At 43.8% G+C, this 17,698-nt stretch overlaps 1 protein-coding gene across 4 annotated transcripts in view; it reads left to right on the forward strand.

Moving 5' to 3' along the window:
• The first annotated feature begins 1,335 nt into the window (after positions 1-1,335).
• The window catches only part of DCUN1D4 (defective in cullin neddylation 1 domain containing 4), a 72,962-nt gene continuing 56,599 nt past the window's right edge, over positions 1,336-17,698 (forward strand). For 2 of the 4 annotated variants that reach the window (XM_090035910.1, XM_090035913.1), the window contains exons 1-3: positions 1,336-1,493; positions 13,822-13,892; positions 17,144-17,183. In XM_090035910.1, the coding sequence (XP_089892036.1) occupies positions 1,469-1,493; positions 13,822-13,892; positions 17,144-17,183 (136 nt within the window). In that variant the 5' untranslated portion in view covers positions 1,336-1,468. Of the gene's footprint in view, positions 1,494-13,821; positions 13,893-17,143; positions 17,184-17,698 lie in introns of those variants that run through there. The other 2 variants (XM_090035915.1, XM_090035911.1) reach the window with 2 other exon arrangements.

Consider the following 17,698-nt stretch of genomic DNA (forward strand, 5'->3'; position numbering starts at 1 on the left):
TTTTCTAACAACTTTTATGTAGATATAATGTAGCGTGCTCTACCTTCAGAGTTAGCATCTAAACTTGTTCAACAAATATTAGTTGTGCATGTGCAGGAAAGAAGGCTCTTTAATTGGTGCAATAGGCTTGTAGTGGAGTCTATTTCTGGCTTTGCCACAAGATCCAGCAACATCCAGTGGTCAAGGGCAGATGTCCAGGTCTACAGCAGATGTATCCCTGGCCACCATCAGTCTGAATGGGGCCAGCTGAGACCACCTGATGGAAGCAAAAGCAGGGGATGAAGTCAACCCCCTCCCAGGCTTGAAAGACTGTTAAGGACTTTGATGCATATGCAGAAATACTATGAACCTGCTGTTTCCTAACTTTGGACTCCTTTGCTGTATTGACTTTCTTGTAATTTAGTCTTGCTGGAATAATTTCTTAAGACATTTAAAGGCTAAAGCGCAATCCTACCATGTGCTTCTATAACAGGACCTTATGGAGGGTTGTTAACACCGTTGCAATTTCTACAACAGCTACAAGACTAAGTCCCGCATGAGCTGGCAGCAGCTAAAGTCTGTTATAGCTGGGAAACAGATTGATAGCGTTTCTTCTCCCTTGCGCACATGCACTGTAATGAATCTGCATTGGTTTTTCTACTGCCTCACTCAGGCTGTATTCCCTACAGGACCGCGGGGACATGACAGGGGCAACCCCCATGGGGCTTGGATTCCCATTTCAGAGAAAGGGAAAATGAGGAGCTGGGAGGTGCAGTCGTTTCATCAAAAGCCCCGTGTATATCTGTCGCCCCAACACGTATGACATTTTATTAAGAAAAAGGTTCAAACTGTAGTTGTTCTAGATTAAAATGACGCCGGGAGGAGAAGGGCCGAGGGACGGACAAGACCCGCCCTCCTGCCTCTGTTCTCCTCCCCCGTGCCCAGACGTGGGGTCCTTGCTCCAGGGAGGATGCAGGCGCAGCAGCCGCCGCCCCCCCCCGCCGCTTCAGCCACCTGCTCCCCCCACAAGGCGCACTCGCTCCGTTCGAGCCCCACCCACTAAGAGCCTGTAGCTCGGCCTCTGCCCCTCTTAGCCAATCATGCTAGGCAGGGGGCGTGGTCTAAGCCTCTCCTGGCCCAATCAGATCCACGGGCTACACAAAGTGGTGTTCTTTGCACGCGCTTTCCGAGCCAGAAATAACTGCCATCAGCACAATCCAATCAGGTTGGGAGGGAGGCGGTATTCGCTTAGGACTTCGGCCAATAGGGTGGCAGAGAGGGGTGTGACAGGTGGGGTGGGCTGGGCAGTGCGAGACTGACAGAAGCGAAGCCCAATGGTGCGGCCAGACGGGCGACTGCGTGAGTGTGCGAGAGCCAACAGGCGGTGCGAGGGGGCGGGCCAAGAGGGCTCTGAGCCTGGGCGCTGTGATTGGGAGAGGCGGAGGGAGCCGGGCCGGGCCGGGCCGGGCCGGGTGTGTGCCGCACGAAAATGCACTCGGATGCCGCGGCTGTCAGTGAGTGGCGGGGACGGCACGGCCCGGGTTGGGGCCGGGCCGGGGGCGGAGAGGGGAGGGAGGCAGTGGGCGCGGGCCCGGGCCCTGTGCAGGCGGCGGGGCCGGGCCGGGAGCCCTGGGGCCGCGGGACGAGGCTGTGACGCACTTTCCCGGCTTCGCTCGGGGGCGCCGGGGCTGGGGCGGGGCCGCGGGGCCGAGCGCGGGGTGGGGCCGGGCAGGGGCCAGGCGACGTCCCCGGTTCCAGTGTCCGGCCGGTGCGGGGCAAACGGGCTGTGTCGGGCACCGGGTGCCGCGGTGTATTATGGACGTTGGAGTCTGGTCGCCGCGCGGCGTAAGCCTGGCTGCGGTGGGCGGACTACCATTCCCAGCATGCCCCGCCCCGCCCCCTCCGTTCCCCTCTGGGGGCGGCGCGGTGGGGCCCGGCGGAGGGGGTGGGGCTGAGCATCCTGCCCAGGGGGGGTTGAGGGGGGAGGGGCAGCCGGGGTAGGAGCTGTCCCAGGCCGGGGATCTGTCTGGGGTGGAGGCTGGCAGGGGCTGCCTCGACCCACCCCCCAGTGCTGCTGACTCCCACATAGTGTCCCATGAGGGGCCCTAGCTGCTGGGCTGGTGTCACAGGGTTGAGAACATGCGCTGGCCTTTCCTTCCCTTCCCTTCCTGGGAATTTACTTATCCCAGGGGCAGAATGCGGTTTGGAGCAATCCTGGCGACTCTGACCCCCGTCAGAGACTGACCATCAGCTTGTTCAATCTCATCTCTCAAAATCAGGGGGAGGGGTGCTAAGAAACACAGATTTGTTTCAGCCACACAGGGTTTGATTGTTCTGGCCAGTCTGATTCTTGTCATTATTTATATGATTTATAATAACGTTATTCTTTATATTCAGGCGAGGCCTAGGAGCTAATGGATGTTTTTATCCCGTAAAGGAGGATAAAAATGAACTTGTAATAAACGTAGGTCAGGGGTGGCCAACGTGGGGTAAGGAGTGGCACAGGCTGCAGCCTCTTGACTGGTTGGGGGGGACAGGTAATACATCACCAGATGCAGCAGATCAGGTCATGAGCACAGGGCTGGGAAGCCAGAGAGTGGGCATTTGGGGAGGGAACACCATGCAGATCATGTTGGACAGAGGAGGAAGATTGGGATGGCTCTCAAGAGGATGTGAGGCTAACTTGTGGCACACCTGTCAAAAGGGTTGGATCCCACTGATATAGTTAATGATACACAGTTTGTTCTGGTGAATAAAATTCTCTTTTGGTCTTTACAGGGAACAGTGTGTACCACCAAGTTAACAGTAATAATTATCTCTCAGGATTTTCTCCACAATTCACATTTTGCCAACAAAAAAATAAACATATACTGTATGTTCTGTTCAGTCTTGTCCGAACGTATATGCTAAGAAGAAAAAATAAACTGCAAACTCTTATTTTTAAGCTGCTAGCTATAGCTGACAAACAGGGTCTGTGTCCCCTCATTTATGACAACATCAGTTATACAATGATTGCTGAAAATAATTTTTAAATAAAATTCTCAGTAGAAAACTACCAGACTTATGTTTTTATTCTCTAGCTGCTAATTGCTGCCCTCTCTTCATACCTTTCTGTATCTTGTCCTGACAGTTAGGAGAATGCCTTTCTTTCTTATTCACTCTCATAAACTATTTGGGCCTTTTAATCAAGTCTTGCCTAACAAAATAGCTTTGCTCTCCAAATGTTGACATTATGATGTAAATAAATAGATGTTGCCCTGGGCTGCCCTTCGGGCTGCTTTTGTGTAACTTGATTTCACTTCATCGAGAGGCTTAAATGATCAGAAATGCCAGAAAAAGACTTGAAATCTTCTGTAGTCTTGAAAATTATTAGCAGCGACCATTTTTTTCCATGGCAATTTGTAGCCTTGCCACTCTGTACTTAAATATAAATGTTTTCCTAAATTCCAGTATTTGTTTGGTATTCCCTTTTACTTGTATTTATCTTGTATGTTTATATAGTTTAGGCTTCCTGCTGCTATTTCACAGCTTAGGAAGGATGAAAGCTTGACTAACATCTTTCCCAGCTATTTAGTTGATTCACTAAAGATGTGATTAAACAAACTTTGGTGTCTTGCATATTTCTGGGATCATGATTCCCAGCTATAATGCACTCCATCCTTCCTAAATTATAAACTTTCTTTTCTCATTTATTAATATGGGCAGCAGAGAGTGAATTTGCTGTTCTCTATACCACATACCTTTACATGCAACTCAAGTCTTTTCGTAAACAGGCAGGTCTTTATTCTTTCTTACTCTTTCCTCAAAGCTTTCAATTTTCTACATTTCTTTTGTTTTCCTATGATATGTCAGTCCTCTCTGGGGGAAACTTCATCTTCTTTCCTCAACAAACAACTTATCTTCTGCAGGTTCCCTACAATTGAGATAACCTCTCTTTAATTGTTTCACATGCCACATAATAAATTTCGAGTGGCAAATGAGGTGACCTTTTTCTCCACTCCTACTTTTCACCTTGCTATATTCTTTTGAATTGGGCAGGATTTCATTGCATGTAGTTTCAACACTTTATTTCAGGTTTATCTGACAACTAACACTTTAAAATACCATCCATCTCTCTCTCTCTCTCTCTCTCTCTCTGGATTTGGCTTTTAAAAACAATTTTAGTATTATTTATCCTCCCTGTTTTCCTCTTAATCTTGTTGAATTCTTTTTTTTTTTTTTTGACGGGAGACCCACTTTGATTTTTGTCTTTCCTCTGCTTCCTTAAAGTTACTGTAAGGCTATCAACTGTTCATGAATTTACTGCTTGGAGAGAGAGAAAAGAAAAGCTAGAAATAGACCTTGTTTTTATCTAACTGCTCATAGCCATAATTGATTTTAACTGAATTATGAGCCAGCTGTATCACACTACAATTTGGTAATTTTATTTCAGTTGGGAATGTTGAGAAAAACGACATGATGAGTATATAAGTCATGGCATCTGCAGGCACAGAAGCAACTACCTAAAATTAAAAAGCATCCATTCTTAAGCCTCGTTGATGCACACATTTTGACTGGTTTTAATTAAACCAAATTTAAAACCATTCTAGATACTCTTAGTTTTTGGTTTAGGAGTGACTGTTTTAATTTATCTCAGATCTCTTCTTGATCAATTTTTAGGTTAACCAAAATAAATCCATTGTAATCTGAAATAATTGAACACAACCTTTTGCACTTGTTAAATCATCTTGATTTAATAATCATGCCTGAGATAAAACTTGTACAGCTTTACTTGCAGATAGGGCATACACTAATTCTCAGGACCCTTTTTATCCTTCAAGAACAGATCTCTTCTTCTTTCCAAAAAAAAAAAAAAAAAGAAAAGCGAACGGGGTGGAGAGAGTGAAGGTGTGAGGGTGGAATTGCAGTATTTAGTTGCTTATCAACACTACACTTTATTTGCTACTGTAAAATGGGAGCTGCATCATTTCTAACTTTGATATGTACACAGTACTGTTAGGTATCTCTGTGCAATAAGTATAAATTCAAATAATGACACATACAGCTACCATTAGGGGTGTGTACTTAAGGACTTACGTGCATTCTTTGTCTGGTGATATTTTTCCCTGCTGTAGAATGGTGAAACTAGAAAGCATCAATATTGCAGTTTTTTAAACATAAAGGAATGTTTTATCTGTGAGGCTCAGAAACATGTAAAGACTTCAGGTTATAATACAAATACACAGGAAACACACATTTCTAGAGAGGGCCCTCAGAAAATGAAAGTTCCTATGCTGAAATCATTATATAGTTAATATTGCACAACATTAAGGGCATTAAGGGTATATACTGGTCTATATCCAGGCTTATTTATACACTATTAAAGAGTCTTATAGTATAGAATGTAATAATTGTAAGCAAAACTAGCCATTCTACACTAAAATTAAGCAGCTCAGTTAAGCCTGTAATTGTGGAAAATCTGATATAGCTCAAGTTTTTCCTGTGACTTTTCTAGTCTGAGTCCGTATCTTAAAAAAACCACATATTCCAATTCTGAATTTACACTATGATTTTCATCTATTTTGTCAGACTCAAGATTTGTAGTTGCTAGCCTGCTTCTTCATGTTTTTGGATATATATTTCAAAACAGTGACCAGTTTATTTCACGTGCTACAGAAGATGGAAAATCTGAAGCAGATGAGAAGCAAGAGGAGCCCAAGGTTCTATTGTATGAAGGCTGTTCCTTATTTTGTCAGATCAGTATATCTGGTAGAGTCCCTGATTATTCTTTTGGACTAAATACCTGAAAAAGTTCTGTGTTCTGCAAAATTTGAAAGTACTTTTCCAATATGCAGTCAAATGATGTTGCTTGTTTAGTAATCCAGTCATGCCACAACCATACTATATCATCCCTAAAGTTACTACTTTTTAACCTTGGAGCCAAGCGTTCTGCAGTAATATGAATTGATTGGCAGCTATATTCTTCCTCCCTACAAATAAAGTCCTGTATTTTTACTACTTTGACTTGAGTGGAGACCAAACATAGAAGTTCAAAACCAGTTCACTTTATCTTGTCCATAAAATGAGGAACATTTGACAAATGCTTTGTCTGATTCATGTACAGTGTTTGCTGAAGTAATTTTCTGTAGAGTCTCTAGAGAGTTCTGCAAGTGAACTCAGAAGACATCCTCACGATGTACAGTGTGATGTGCACCTTTTTAACTACCTTAAGATCATCGATCACTGTTCATGAAGAGCTTCTTTTTTTCTTAATCAGGATCCGCACGCTTTCCATCTTGTTTTTCTAGAATACTTCAGTGTGACAATGTCATCTTCCCATACTTTTCTTTTTTCTGTTACTACTTACAGACTGCAATGGTAACATGAATGGTTTCCCTATATTTCTTTTTTTTGGTCTCTTATAGAGTTTTTCCTGTATTCTCAACTTCATGAAATTATTAAGAGAGAGATTTAGGCCCTAGAAAACATCCTTTTGTAGTAGTATTTGGATATTTATTCATTATGATGTCCCATGATGGCTCTTATATTACTGGCAGTGTTAGCAGAGCAAATACTTTCCTACTTCCAGTCATTTGTAGTACTCTACATATTTCACAACTGATTCAGTACATCTGTCCTCTCCTGTTATGATGCTGGTTTAAAAAATAAAAATACATTCAGGTGTGTTTTTTGCTTCCATCTGTAAATAACTGCCTGGCAAAGTGTTTCATTTATGGGGGGGGGTTTCTCCCTCATACAGCTTGCATTACACCTTTTTATTAGGAGTGAAGAAAAGGCTTGCTCCGAGAATATTTGCTGGGTAACTGATATGATGTTCTTAACAGTGGAAATTGTTGGCAAGGAGCATTTACATTGACTGAATATCAGAAGTGTGCATTGCTTGTGTGAGAGGTTGGTTATTTTTTTTGCGGACATTCAGGTGTCAGCTTATCTAAAAATGAAGTTGTTGTTGTGAGTCTTTAGATATGAATTGAAAAGTCCATTATTTTCTTGATGACTGAAGAGATGAACTTTAGTATATACCACACTTCCAGATAGTGATGTCCCACAAGCAAAAGGGATTTTTGATTAAGATAATTTATTACAAGCATAGCCGTCGTTGCTGTCATTTGCCGTGCATTCTTCTTGAACTTCGTTTACACTCAGGAAGAATATTTTTAATGTCTGCAAGACATTTCATATATGCAGAGATATGCTTGGGTCATCCTTTTGCACTTGAGACCTACATAATTGTCTGGCCCTGCAGTACATAGTGTCAGCCTCCCACTCCACTGAGGAGAAAGGGTGATTGGGGCCAGTCCAGAGGACTGCAGCATCAGGTGGGCAGCTGCTTTTCCTCTATTGCTGACATTGGTCTCCACACTACATATTCCACTGCCAGGACAGAAGCCATCAGAAGCAGCAGCCCACAAGAAAGGTCCCCTAGACTCACTTCCTGTCTAATATTCTGCACTTCTTTATTGCAGTACCCTCTTGTGACTTGGGACGGTGATAATGCTCCAGGTGGTTACATAAGTTTATATGCTGGAGGTCTGCAGTAATAGGACTTATAATTGGCTAATATTACAAGATTTGAAAATTTTATTAGTGTTTTGACAGACTGAAATCCAGTTCACCGGTAACATAATTTTAAATGTAATGCTAAAATTCTTTCAGTGTTTGCTCTGTGAGAGAAAACATTTTAGTTTTTCCTCAAGTGCTGTTCCTTTTTGCATTGAACCTCAAACAAACGAACAGGTATACCAATAAAGATTTTTTGGGCCAATACCGACGGCCAATTATTGACCGGCCATGTCGGCCAATACTGATCCGATTGCCGATATGCAGCCCAGCAGCATGGAGAGCAGTGTCCAGCGGGCAGGTCTGTTGGGGAGAAGGGGCATGGGGAAGGGAAGATGTGTGTGGGAGCAGATCAGGGCCTCTGGAGTGAGGGAGGAAGTGGGGCAGAGGCAGGGGCAAGCGCTGCCCAGCTGGTGTGGGGCTCAGGACGGAACCGGCAGCTTGTCCAGGGAGATGCATGCAGCGGCGGGAGCCATCTCCATCACCGGGGAGGCGTGAGGGGGATGTGTCCCCCTGGATCTGTGCACGGGGGGGGGTTGGTTGCTTCTGTGAGCTTGGGTCCAGGGCTGCTCCAGTCTCTTCCTGGTGGCTGCGCTCAGGCTGGGTGGGGCAGGGCAGGCGGCAGCAGTGGGAGGGGGGCTATAGTGTAGCCCCCACTTCCAGCACTGCCACTGCTCACCCGCTTCCGGAGCATAGCTGCTGGGATGAGGCCGGAGCAGTCCCAGCCCCGAGCACGCAGTGGCAGCCCAGCCACACCCTGTGCACAGATCTGGGGAGGCACATACCCCCAAGGGAAGCATGGGACGGTGGGGTGCACAGCAGTGGGAATGCCCCCCCATGCCCCTTGGACAAGCCGTTGGCTCCATCCTGCATCCTGTCTCACTTTGGCTGGACTGTGCCTGCCCCTGCCCCAGGCGCAGCCCCACTCCCTTACTACTGGGGCCTTAATCTGCCTCCTCACGCCCCTTCCCTTGTCTTCCCTTCCCCGCCCCAGGAATTACTAGCCTGACGCTGCACTCCTGGCTGCTCATGTGCTGCATCTGTATGCATACACGTGGCATTTATTGGCAACATTATCAGCCACATCAGGCAAAAAAAGCTGATTGCCAATAATGTCAATTTTCCTTTTTATTTGATGCCAGTACAATAAGGACTATGTATCTGGGGCATCTCTACAAACATGCACATGTGGAAAGGAAACTTTCAGGAAAACTTTTTTTTTTTTCTTTTTTGGAAAGTCATACTTTTTTAACACTTAGTGTTAACTTTGTCATATGCTTAGTTGAAAATAAGGGTTTACTTCTGTAGAGAATAGGTAACATGTTTTCAGCACTCCTTTGGATATTAGTCTTGAAATCTTGCATTGGAGAAGATTTTTCCCTTCCCTAAACAATTCTGATTATAGCTCTTATTTGTTTTTTTGCTTTGGTGATGCATTCCAAAACTATGCATTTTGAAAAGTGGCTTTTAGGCCTTATTGAAAGTAATGGTAAATTTAAAATCCAGGTTTTTATTTTAACGTTTTCTAAGTGTAAACCATATATGCAGTTGTTCCTGAATCTGTAGGTAGGCATACATTTCAAAATATTGGAACTTAACTGTTTTAAATTAATTTAAATTGTAGCTTGAAAAAATTTAATTTCAGTGATTATATCTTTCTCCACTGGCCTAGCATACTCCATTTAAACAGGCTCAGCAGTAATATTTTCAGCATGCTCCTTTTCTCTCCTCTCACACCAAACTCATTGCCTAATTTTTTTGTATGGCACGTAGGTTTCAATATCTAAGCATAACCATTTCATTGCCGAAAAATAAACTGGGCACATCAAGTGACTCAGTTTTCTTGCTGTATCACTGTGTTTCATAGGAGACTGTTGCCAACACTTGCGTTCAGATGAGTCTTCTATCTGTTCTAGATTTGTAAATAAATAGGCATGTAAAAAAAATCCCCAAATAATGTCTTGATGGGAATTTTGATAGTGTTTTTTTAAATATAAAGGTTAGATGTGACCTTTATTCAGTTTAAATTAATTTGTTAGGAGCTGTGAGTATCAGATATGGACTGTTCCCACTTGCCCAAATAAATATTCCAAATACTTTAATGGAGGCATTCAGACTTTCAGTTACTAATTTATTTTAAATAAGACTATTAGATTACAGTGAGGCTGTGGTGTATCCAGGAGTTATATTTGGTTTCAACTTCTGACATCTTCTAATTCTCACAGTTTTGTCAAATTAATTCTTTTTAGCCTTTTATTTCTTTGTTGAAGACCAAAGAAGATATTTTTGACAGCCAGAACTAAATTGATTTTGCAGGTGCACAGGTAGTTTGGCAACATCTCGGGTCTCCAGTCTCCCAGAAGTATTGCAAGAGCAGCCACACTGGAAGAAGATTGATTTACTTCTTAAGTCAAAGCCTAAAATTTGGATATTTCACCCACATATTGTAGAATTCTGTTATTTCACTCAGTCTAGCTTTTGTTTGACCTTTGTTCATTTTTGCTTGAGAAGGTCTTGGAGGTACAGAATGACTTGTACCTTAAATATTATGTGTTTTGTCTGGAAACATTAAATATCTCCTCATAATGATTGTCAAGTAGTTGGTGAAGGGCATTCAACAAATCTTGACGTTATGTAGCTTCTTTACCTTTATTTTATATACTCTCTTTTCATTTATATTGTGAATCATAGAAAATTAGGGTTGGAAGGGACCTCAGGAGGTCATCTAGTCCAAACGCTTGCTCCAAGCAGGACCATCCTCAACTAGATCATCCCAACCAAGGCTTTGTCTAGCCATGTCTTTTAAACCTCCAAGGATGGAGAGTCCACAATCTCTCTGGGTAACCTGTTCCAGTGTTTTACTACCCTCCTAGTGAGAGAGTTTTTTTCTAATATCTAACCTAAACTTCCTTTACTGCAACTTGAGACAATTGCTCCTTGTTCTGTCATCTGGCACCACTGAGAACAGTCTAGCTCAGGGACAAGCAATTATTTCAGGTGGAGGGCTGCTTACTGAGTTTTGGCAAGCCATCAAGGGCTGCATGACAGGCATCCAGGAGCAGATAAATATTAACTTTCTAAATGTTTAGGGGTACCATAAGCCAGATGGAATGACTTGGCGGACTGCATCCGGTCCCCGAGCCACATTTTGCCCACCCATGGTCTAGCTTCATCCTCTTTGGAAGCACCCTTCAGGCAGTTGAAGGCTGCTATTAAATCCCCTCTTAGTTTTCTCTTCTGCAGATTGAATAAGCCCAGTTCCCTCAGCCTCTTCTAAATCATGTCCCCCAGCTACCTCACCATTTTTGTTACCCTCTGCTGGACTCTCTCCAATTTGTCCACATCCTTTCTGTAGTGGCAGGGGCCCAAAAATGGCACAGTACTCTAGATGTGGCCTCACCAGTGCTGAATAAAGGGTAATAATCTCTTCCCTCTATCTGCTGGCAGTATTCCTACCAATGCAGCCCAGTATGCCATTAGCCTTCTTGGCAACAAGGGCACACTGTTGGCTCATCAGCTTATTGTCCACTGTAACCCCCAGGTCCTTTTCTGTAGAGCTGCTGCTTAACCAGTTTGGTCCCATGCCTGTACTAGTTAATGGGATTGTTCTGTGCCAAGTGCAGGACTTTGCATTTGTCCTTGTTGAACTTCATGAGATTTCTTTTGGTCCCAAATGATTATTGGATTAATGGCAACTATATAGGAGGGTTAATAACTGAGCCTTAATTCAGGCAATGTTATGGAGCATTTTTATGGTTATTTTAATTAAACTACAGATGCAACACCTGAATTATGTATTCTTACATTACAGCTAGTAATTCTTTACTCTCTCTTATTTTGCCCCCAATTCTGAATTTGGGAATTTCTGTTCTTTCACTACTACATATTTATAAATGTAATCATTCTGAAGGTTCTTCTGACTCTTGTTATGTCTTTTCAGTGCTCTAAATGATTTCTTTGCTTTCAAAATTACCATTTTAAATAGGTTATTGCTGTAAGGGTTTCTTTTTTCTTTTTCTTTCTTTGCTGGCAGAGCACAATTTTGGTTCTGACTAACAAAAAATGGGCTTAATTTAGTTTGGTATAATAAGACTCAAACTAGCCCAAACTGATAAATTGGTGACCAGATGTCTGTCCTCAAATTAAGCTACAGCTGGGTTGATGTGAAACCAAATTAACAGTTCAACGAAGTGATTCCCTTTAGATATAAGATACATTTTGTGATCCCTGGCAGACATGTTTATCAAACATTATAGAATCATAGAAAATTATGGTTGAAAGGGACCTCAGGAGGTCATCTAATCCAACCCCCTGCTCATAGCAGGACCATCCTGAACTAGATCATTCCAGCAAGCGCTTTCAGAGTATCATGTGAAAAATCATAACAGCAGACATTAAACCTGTTTAAACCCAGTTAAAAATGGCAGATAAGCCACAAAGAAGCTGCAATATTATAGCAATTTCTTTGTGGCGCAGAAGTATCCCCTAGGCAGATGGGGGTTCAGGAGCTCCCCAGATTTAACATATGATTCAGTGTCTGAAAGCCCAGACACTTAAAGGGTGGGCTGCAGTTGACAATGTGCCCTGGGGCTTGGATCTCCAACTGTAGGTGTGCCTTTTAAAGGTCTGGATATGCGGGCAATCCAGCATCAAAAACTCTGCGCCAGCAGTTCTGTAATTGGGATCTTACAAACGCTAGCAGGGCAATTTTGGTATCTGGGATAAAATTAATCAGATCCCAATTGTGTGATTATATTAATGTCATTCAGGGCCCTTTGCAATATGGAAGTATTTTGCAATAATTTTACTGTGGCCAGTTGGTGTTAGTTTGTCACATGACACACCTAAGGCATGGTGAATATAATGTCTGCCACGGATCTATGATTCTTCAGATTTCCAGAAATATCTTTAATGTTTTATCCACTATGATGAGAGAGTCCAAACTTGTATGTCTAAAAGGTATTCCTGTAGTTGTGAATGCGTTTTGTTAATATTAGTTTGCAGCAGTGTTGTTCTATATGAAAAAAATCTGAATTGTGCTATATTTTTAGTGTAGTCTTAATTTGAATACCTTGTATAGTCTACCCTCAAACTCTGTGCTTTGTGTAGTGTTTGTTTGGAGAATCGTTTATAATACTGAAGTGGAGGTATGAGGACTATGTTTTTCACTTAAATTTTGTTTTAGCATCTGGTTAGAGAATAATATTCCCATGCTGGAATGCTTTAATCTAATGACTAGTATGAGCTAGGCATATAGGGCCCTGCCAAGCAATTTTATGGAGGAGTGTTCTGTTTATAGGGTTAGCTGTTTCTTCAGGTGAGGCTTGATCATGCAAATGTAGACTACCATACATAGTTTTATTGAATTTCATAGGAAACCTTTCTATAGTAATAATCATATTCAGTAGTATTTACAGACAAATAGGGCTATAAGGGACTCAAGAAGTTATGTGGTCCAGTTCCCTGCTCAGGATAGGTTAATTCTCATCCAAAGTATCCCAGCAAATGTTTGTTTAGCCAAGGGGTTCCCAAATTTTTTATGCCGTGGCCTGGCAACCCGCAGCCCAGCAGTCACAGCTGACTGTGGTCGGAATTTCTGGCCGGAAAATAGGTAAGGATACACCCTACCCCTTGGGCAGGAGGTGGGCCAAACCCTGTGCTGCCGTAGGCCCTGCAGAAGGAGCCGTGGCCTCTCCGCCTGGCTCTGGGGGGCCATGGTCCGCCACAGGCCGGCAGCTGGTCCGCCACAGCCTGACACCAGGTCCTAGCCTGGGGATTGAGAATCCTGGTTTAGCCTGCTCTTAGTGATGTATTTGTCAGATTGCATGCCCAGTGCCTAGACTGTACTTAACCACTAGCTTTGCACCCTAACTTGGTTGTATTTTAACAGCAGTATTTAACTTTGGATATGTTGAGGGGAAAAAAATCTATTTATTATTTCTGAATGAGCCTCTGATGTACCTTTGTGAATGGGAAGAATTTTAAAACAAACGCATGTTAAGAATCTTGTACAAGACTCAAAAGCATGCAAATAATTTTGTATTTAGTTGATCTAGGAATATACTTGAAGAAAATTCTTTATTTTTTGTAAGTTCTTACTAATTCCCAGACTGTGGTGGGAATAAAGGTGATAAAAAAATAGTATTAACTTGGCTTGTACAACATAGCTTTGTGGTGGTGTTAGGATTTGTTTTTTTAATAACAACATGAATATATTCAATCTCATTTAGAGCTATAGAAACTATAAGAGACAAAACTAATTATTTTCCCCCCCCCCTTTAGATTTTCAGCTGAACTCTCATCTGTCAACACTGGCAAATATTCACAAGATTTACCACACTTTGAATAAGCTGGTAATGTCATTTCTTAATTTAATTAGTTATTTATTCTAGCATGCATTTATTTGTCTTTTGAAATCTTTAGATTATTACACTTCAAAGAATTTTTTTTAGGGAGAGGGGATGGTGGGCAGATTAAGAAAAAGGAAGTTCACAGGTTTTACAACTAAACAATCAAAAGACGGGCAGTGGCAGTGAAGGTTGCTTGTGTATGCAGAAGGGACAGGGACAGAAGTTGCACACACATTGTTTTAAGTGATCGGAAATTGGTCTAAACCTGTAACAGAACAGAAGTTTAGTGCACATAACCCAGTTTCAAAATGGCTGAAACTGGTTAAAATTAAACTTGGTTGAATGTAGTATCAGGCTTAACTGATTTGGGTCAAACTGGTTTATGGAACTTTTGTCCCAGACCCCTTCCTGGTTTTAGTTAAATAAGTCTTCCAGCATCCCAGCATGCTTTTCAGCCCTGGACTGGGCTGTGCGGTCTACTCCAGAGAGCGGGGCTGGCCCTGCCCCTGCCCCTCTGTTCTTTAGCCAGAGTGAGGGTGGGACTATCGCCAGATGCCTGGCAGCATGTCCCCCTAAGGTGAAGGGGCAAGGAGGGAAGGATCCCCTCCTCTTCCCCTCCCTTCCACCTGTCCCCGGGACTGCAGCTGGGGTCTGCTTCACCAGGGTGGAGCAGCCTTTATTAGGGTCCCCTCTGGCCCCCCTTGCTGCTCCGGCAGCAGGGGTGGGGGCATGACCAGACACTGGCCAGCATAGCCCTGCCATCTGCTTGTCTTGCCCAGGCCTGGCGCTGAGGCTGCGGGGCTGAGCCAGGCTGGCCTGCGAGCGCTGCTGAGGGTGGGATGTGGAAGTACCGGCCTGGGCCGGGCCTTGGGGACAGGGGCCTTCCCAGCCAGCTGCAGCATCAATTGGGGCTGCAGAAGCTGTGTATCTAGATTGCCCCTGGCTCCCTTCTTGCCGGCGGGGCCAGGCTCTTACAGAGCCACAGCTGGAAGAGGAGGGCCCTGCCTCTGTGATCCAGGCTGGCCCCTCTACATCTACCCTCAGCAGTGCCTACAGCTGACCCAGCTCAGCCCTGGGCGAAGCAAGTGGATAGTAGGGCTGGTCTGGGCCGGGTTATGGGGACAGGGCCCTTCCCTGCTGGCTGAAGTTCCATGACGGCCTGGCATGCGTGGGCAGTGGCTGGCTGTGCAGAGGCAACACTCCTACAGCTGTGGGCGGGTGCCTTGGCAGCTGGACTGGCTGTGTGAGATGAATCCTTTGTGTCGGTGGCTGCCTGGCTCAGCTTGGAAGTGCTGGTGGGCCTGGAGCCTGGCAGCTATCCATCATGCAAGCTCATGTGCCTACCGCCATGCCCCAACTTTACCTGAGGCTGCTGTCCTGCCCAGCTCTGGCCATGCCTCCCACTGTGTAAGCAGCCAGTGGGTTAGAAAGCTGGGCAGACCCTGGTTAGGGTCCCTGTGCTGCTGGGAGAGAGGGGAGATGGGAGTTTAATCCCCCTTCTTCCCCCGGCTTGCCTGAGGTTGCCCTGGCTGGTATCTGGTCATGCCCCCCACTCTGGGACAAACCTGCTCCGGGAAGGGCTGCTTTCCCCTTCCCCCTCCTGGCACACCCCAGCTGGGGTCCCTGCAGGCCAGGGTGGGGGTTTAAACCCTTCCCTGATTGTACTCAGCGGCCCGCCCCGCATCAGCTTCCCTCCAACCTCGCTTGTGGCTGCTGCTGAAAGGATGAGAGGGCTTGCTGTAGTGCCCCTTGGCCTGAGCCAGTACAGGCATGTGGCTGCATTTCCAGAATCAAAAGTGAATCCCTATTCAGCTGCAAATTGGTTCAATCTACACAGGTTAGACTAACCTGCAAAGATTGAATCAATTTAGGTTCAGGCTTTTTGAATGTCTGTACTTAGCCAAGGAGTTGGAATTAAGTTGAGCTGTGTTCAGTGGAGCTGTTGACTCATAATCAGGTTTCACACAAGCTTTCATGTATACTGTGGTGTATGCATAGTGCTTGTGTCTACAGCTTACAGCTTTCAGCTTTGTCAGATTCTTCAAGATGCTTGCCTCATTTGTTGTGCATAATCACTAAACTTTTAACTCTGTATTGTAGCTAGCTGTGGATCCATGCACAGCATAACCTTTTTCAGCTGCTCACTTCATGAGTTTTATCAAAATGTGTGTTCAGATTAGTGTTTTTCTTAAGGGCTCATAATTTAGTCCATTTTATTAGTTTTCCTAGGAACATGTAATTCTACTTTTGCTAAATTGGAGTTATTTTTGTATTGTATTTCACCTGTTTTTTCATAGTTAGCTAGTAGTTCTTTCAGCAGTAGAAAAATTTAAAACAGCATTGTAGATATTTTATAATGAGCCCTCTCTCTAAACCAGCTGAATAGTGTTTGATTAAGCTTTAAAATATTAAAGAAAATTACCATTAAATGTTCTAGGCTCAGCATGTACCAATCTCATAAGGGTATAGTTACAAAAAATACAGAACAACTTGAAAATGGATTCCACGTACACACATGCAAATTACCTGGAAGAATTTTCCCAAGTTTGTTTTCCTGGTAGAAAAACTTAACTGGAGACTTGAACAGACATTCAAACACTGGAGCAGAGAGCTTGCAGTGCGGATGCTGCAGAGCCAGGGGGCCCCTGTGCACGGAACTCAGCATGCTCTGCAGGCTCTCTCCATCTGCCTGGAGATAAACGGCACTAGTGCACAGGGCATACCTGCTTGGCCGACCCTAGACTGCTCAAGATCAGCCTGTGTCTCCCTGCAACACACAGTGTGTGGGGAATGTGCAGGGAGCATGTTCTGTTCCCTGCTCAGCTAGAACAATACAGTGTATCCTGAGTGACAGACTTCCTCTGTGGGAGAGGGGGTAGGAACAAAATACCTTGGGATGCTGGAGGACTGTGATGCAGCTTCTCTCAGAAGGGAAAGTGTATACATGTTTACTGTCCCAGGAAAAATTCTCCTGGGAGTGATTTTAACTGTGGTTCTTTCCTGGTTATTTTTCTCCCAAGGCAGCCATTTTTGTTCTTGGAGAAAAATCCTGAACATCTGTGCACTCATGGTTACCACTGGGAGAGCAATGACTCTTCCAATAGAAACTGAATGTCAGTATGTGGCCAGACTAGAAACATTTAATGTAACCTTAACTAAATTTATAAAAATGAAATGGGCTATCAAGTAGTGCTTAAATTCTGAACAGCCAAGCAATCGTATCCTTTAATTGCATTAATCAAAATGTCTTGCAGAATCTGACAGAAGACGTTGGTCAAGACGATCACCAGACAGGTACTGAATAAATACATACTAGAAACATACTGTAGTAATTGAAGTGTGTTAATTAAAGGAAAGCTCATGAAAAATATTCAATCTAAATTAATATCTCCTAGAAAAGAATCAAAGCAGATTTGTTCTGTTTTTAAACAAGTGCTTTTAAAAAAGATATTTGTTTCTAAATTTACCAGTGGTAAAAGGTCTTCCTATACTTACTCAGATATAAGGTGACCCTGAATAGAAGATGACCCCCGAACAATTAGGTTCTGTATATGGAAAATGTATAAATATGTTATAATTTTCCAGGTGTAAAATCTGTTTATTGGAGGTTTGCCTTGAACTTGATCTCTTCCCACTCCTATAGCAGGGAAAATATATCTGGGGAGGGGAGGTCAGGTGCCCTTCTTGCTCTCTCCCCTGCAACTTCTTCCCCCTGCAGCCTGTTCCCACCCACCTTTATTATCAAGTCCTGCTCTTCCTGAGCTCGTGGAAGTGTGGTGCAAATTTGAAAATACTTTTATCTACACTTA

Source organism: Crocodylus siamensis, chromosome 2 (assembly GCF_052110815.1).
Source record: "Crocodylus siamensis isolate JL-2025a chromosome 2, ASM5211081v1, whole genome shotgun sequence".
Lineage (NCBI taxonomy): Eukaryota > Metazoa > Chordata > Crocodylia > Crocodylidae > Crocodylus > Crocodylus siamensis.